The sequence below is a fragment of the Rhincodon typus genome, chromosome 23 (genome assembly GCF_021869965.1).
Source record: "Rhincodon typus isolate 14 chromosome 23, sRhiTyp1.1, whole genome shotgun sequence".
Classification (NCBI taxonomy): domain Eukaryota; kingdom Metazoa; phylum Chordata; class Chondrichthyes; order Orectolobiformes; family Rhincodontidae; genus Rhincodon; species Rhincodon typus.
The window spans coordinates 47039640-47044351 of NC_063354.1; the positions used below are offsets into that span (position 1 = coordinate 47039640).

The 4712-nt window shown below is 43.1% G+C and overlaps 1 protein-coding gene across 1 annotated transcript in view; it reads left to right on the top strand.

Annotated features, from left to right (window-relative positions):
- Nucleotides 1-1218: 1218 nt before the first annotated feature.
- LOC109934117 overlaps nucleotides 1219-4712 on the top strand; it is an 18499-nt gene continuing 15005 nt past the window's right edge. Inside the window, exon 1 of the mRNA XM_020532934.2 lies at nucleotides 1219-1528. Coding sequence (XP_020388523.1) covers nucleotides 1276-1528 — 253 coding nt within the window. The 5' untranslated portion in view covers nucleotides 1219-1275. The remainder of the gene's footprint in view (nucleotides 1529-4712) is intronic.

Consider the following 4712-nt stretch of genomic DNA (forward strand, 5'->3'; position numbering starts at 1 on the left):
CTCCGCTGGCAACGTGTTCCAGGCACCCACCACCCTCTGCGTAAAGAACTTTCCACGCATATTTCCCTTAAACTTTTCCCCTCTCACCTTGAAATCGTGACCCCTAGTAACTGAGTCCCCAACTCTGGGAAAAAGCTTCTTGCTATCCACCCTGTCTATACCTCTCATGATTTTATAGACCTCAATCAGGTCCCCCCTCAACCTCCGTTTTTCTAATGTAAATAATCCTAATCTACTCAACCTCTCTTCATAGCTAGTGCCCTCCATACCAAGCAACATCCTGATGAACCTCCTCTGCACCCTCTCCAAAGCATCCACATCCTTTTGGTAATGTGGTGACCAGAACTGTACGCAGTAGTCCAAATGTGGTCGAACCAAAGTCCTATACAACTGTAACATGACCTGCCGACTCTTGTACTCAATACCCCGTCTGATGAATGAAAGCATGCCATATGCCTTCTTGACCTCAGTTACTCTTACCTCACCTCTGGAAAATGCCAGTCTTTGGCCAATTCAATTTACTCTCAAGAAATGAGTGAAGGGATTGGAAACTGCAAATAATTCTGGCAAAAGTGTGTTCTCTTTCTGAGGCCTGGTAGGATTCACAGTTTCACTGCACATTTACCAGTTGCAGCAATATAAATGAGAACATTAAGCAGGAGCAGTCCCAGGATTCTGCCTGGAAGAATACTGCTGGCAGCAGCATTTAGGAGAGGGGAGCACGTCGGTAGTTTGCTGCTGACCGTTCATACTGACAGGGAATTTAGTGAAGCTACAGAATTCACCCACAGAAAGGAAACTGCGTGTGACCTGGCAAAAATTGCACAGTCTATTCTGGGACTGAGCAGAAAGGCCCGCGTCTCACTGTTTATCACAGAACCTATCTTGCAAATCTGTAACTCAGATTTCTGCTACAAACTGTCTGGCGAAAAAGATACAGAAATGGAGCAGAAAAGCAGATTAGCTTCGTCCAGAGAACAGGATTCAGTGAAACTGATTTTTCTCGATCTGGGACTTTACTGAAAGGGTTAAACTCTATTATTGGGTCAGATTGTTTTCCCATCTGTGAAATGGCCACAAGCTGGGGGATATGTTGCTGCCTACGCAGGATCACCTTTGCCAGGAGATTCCGAACATACCGCCAGCTCTGTCAGCGTCAGCTCTTGTGAGGGTGCTGGCAAAGTTGCACATTCACTTTTCCCACCTCCAAACCGCAGATGCACAGCAGCTTTGCCAGATGAGCAATCGCAGTGAGACAGAGCAGGCTCAGCGAGAATGGCTCCGGCCTGTATTTGGGGGCTGTACACCAGCTGGTTACTCTCCACTTCTTTTAGTTCACATGACATTAGCGCAGCCCCGATGGAATCGCCTCCCTGCCTCATTCAGAGTGAACTGCGCAGGTTCTCGGAAGCTCCCAAACGGCTTCCTCCGTCAAATGAGTGCATGTTAAACTGCACGGTGCTGACCTACATGAAGATCCTCCGGCAGCGGAAGAGAATGACCGTCCGTCTACACAATTCAGTGACAGGTAAACAAGGGAAGGGCACATCTCTCACACACAGACTAACACCCGCATAGACTGACAGACACAACAGATACAAACAGCGGCCAAACACCCTACAGTCAGAGACACTGACACCCACATGGATTCACACAAACGGACACTCCCACAGACACACACATATAGACTGATAGCCTCACAGATACTCACACAGACTGATATTCGCACATAACACACAAACTGGCACCTCCACAGTCACAGACAGACGCCCCTTGGAGATACACACAGATTGGCCCCTACATGGTTATTCTCACAGACTGCCATCCCCATAGATACACAGACTGACCTTCAGATGGACACACGCACAGACCAACACTCCCGCACAGACCAACACTCCCACACAGACATCCTACCACACGCACACAAAGCCACAATACATGCACACAGTCATATTACATACAAACTCACGGGGTCACAACACAGTCATAATAGACACGTACAGGGTCACAAAAGACGTTCATAATCACAAGTGCGCAATCTCCCCCTTCTATTTGAGGAGAGGGAATCAGAGAACAGCAAACTGTAGGTCATATAGCTTGATGTCTGTCAGAGGGAAGGTGTTGGAATTGATCATGGAGGAGGTTATAAGTGGGCACTGAGAAAATTTCAAGGCAGTCAGAAAGAGTCAGCATGATTTTGTGATAGGTAAACACATTTAATCAATTTATTGGAGTTGCACTTTGGATAATAAGAAGCCTATACTTAGACTTACAGAAGTCGTCTGACAAGGTGCCACATAAAAGATTATTGTGCAAAGTAGGAACTCATGGCGTAGGAAGTAACGAATTAGAATGGATCAAAAATTGGCTGGCAGGCAGAAAACAGAGTATGCATAAGCAGAGTAGGTCTTTTTTCTGACTGGCAGGATGCGATGATTTGAGTCCCACAAGGGTCTTTGCTAGCGCTCCGTTTCTTTATAATTTATAGAGGAGGGGAGTGGAGGCAATGGCAGCAAGATTTGCAGACGATACCAAGTAGGAAAGTTTGCTGTGAGGAGGACATAAGGAGGTTGCAGACTGGTACAGGTTAGGTTGAGTGAACGGGAAAAAAAATCTGGCAGTTGCAATGTGACATTGTTCATTTTGGCAAGAAGAATAAACAAGATGAGCATTAATTAACTGCATTACTGAGTTATGAAGAAAGGTTGCCAGACTGGGCTTGTTTCCAATAGAGTTTACAGGAGCAGGGGGATGATTTGATTGAAGTGTATTAGGTTTTGAACGGTGTGGCAAGGTGAACACGGAAAAGATGTTTTCTCTTGTGAAAGAGTCTAGAATGAGGGCACACTGTTTTAAAATTATGGGTTGCATTTCTAGGACAGTAATGAAGAGTTTTTTTTCCTCTCAGAGGGTTGTGCAACTTTGGCAGAGGCAGACTCATTGAATATTTTTAAGGAGGGGTGTAGATAAATTCTTGTGAGGCAGGGGCATCAATGGTATTGGGTGTGGGTGGAAATGTGGAATTCGGCACAGAAACACTTCAGCCATAGTCTTACTGAAGTGGATCCGGCTCAAAAGAATGAATAGACTACTTCGGCTTTCAATTTATATGTGCGTATGTAAATTACTTTAATTTTCATTTAGACTGAATTAATTAAATTGGCAAGGGCAGTCTAATCTTTTGTATAAATATTGTGGAGCAATGTCATGGAAATGAAGGATGAACATTTTTTAGTCTTGACAGGGAATTAACTAAAATATAAGAACAGATTGTAAGAGGTTCTGTATGTATGAAAGTAAATACTGGTCCCTTAAAAACCGTGAACTTATTGCAGGGAATGTGGAAATTGCAGAGACAATTATCAAATATTTGGATCTGCCCTTACAGTAGATAGCACATTTCATTCTAGAAATAATGTGGTGGGGCCAGTGTTGAACTGTGGTGGACAAGGTCAGAAAACACATGACACCAGGCTATAGTCCAACAGGTTTATTTGAAAACACAAACTTATGAGCGTAGCCCCTTCGTCAGGTGTCTAGAAACAGATAGTGACTTAGTAGTTAAAAAGTGTAAGGAAATAATGGAAATTAATATCAACAGAGAAAAAGTACTGCAGAAATGTAAGGGACTAAAATCTTACAAATCCCTCTATACCCTAGGGCAGTGTGTTCCAAACTTTTACCGGCTGTGACTGCAACAAGGCTTGAAAATTCCAGCAATCTATTAGTGGGAACAGCAAGGGCAAAGGAGACGATGGGGGTGGGGTGTGGTCAGCCTCTAAATTCATGACCCTTCTTAAGGTCCTGAACCCTAAATTGTGAAAACCTGCCCAAGGGTTCTTAAGACTGCAGAAATAAATAACACATTAGCTATAATTTTCCAAACTTACTTAGATTCAGGAATGGTACTATCAGACTAAAATTTGGAAAACGTTACACAGCTTTTCAAAAAAGGAGGGAGGGAGAAAATTGGGAACTACAGGCCAGTTAGCCTAACATCAATTGTTGGGAAATTCCTGTGCCCATGATTAAGGCAGTCTTAACAATAGATTTAGAAAATCATTGCGTGATTAGAACAAATTAACATGGTTTTACTGGATACGAGCTATGAGGAGAAGCTGGACAAGCTAGAGTTGTTTTCTCAGGAGCGGCAGCAGTTGAAGAGAGACGTGACATAAGTTTATAAAATTATGAGAGGCATAGATAGGGTTGATAATCAGAATATTTTTCCCGGAGTTGAAATGTCTAATACTAGAGGGCACGCATTTAAGGTAAGAGGGAGTAAGTTCCAAATTAATTTGGCGTCATGTTCCATGCAGCATCATGGGCCGAAGGGCTTGTTCCTCTGTTGCACTGTTCAATGTTCTAATGAAAATCTCTTGACAAATTTAATGGTAGTTTTCTAAGATGTAAATGGTAAGGTAGATATAGAATATGCACAATTTCCAAAAGATATTCAATATGGTGCTACACAAAAGATTAAGAGGCAAGATAGGGGCTCATGCAGTTGAAGTAAGATATTATCATGGATAGAAGATTAATTAAAGGACTGGAAGCATGAAGTGACCATAACAAAGCAATATTAGGTTGGCAGGCAGTGAATAGTGGAGTGCCACAAGGATCAGTGCTGGGGTACCAGCTTTTTATAATCTACATCAATGGTTGAGCCAGAGAGTTTCCATCAATGTGGAGCTAGAAAAGCACAGCAGGTC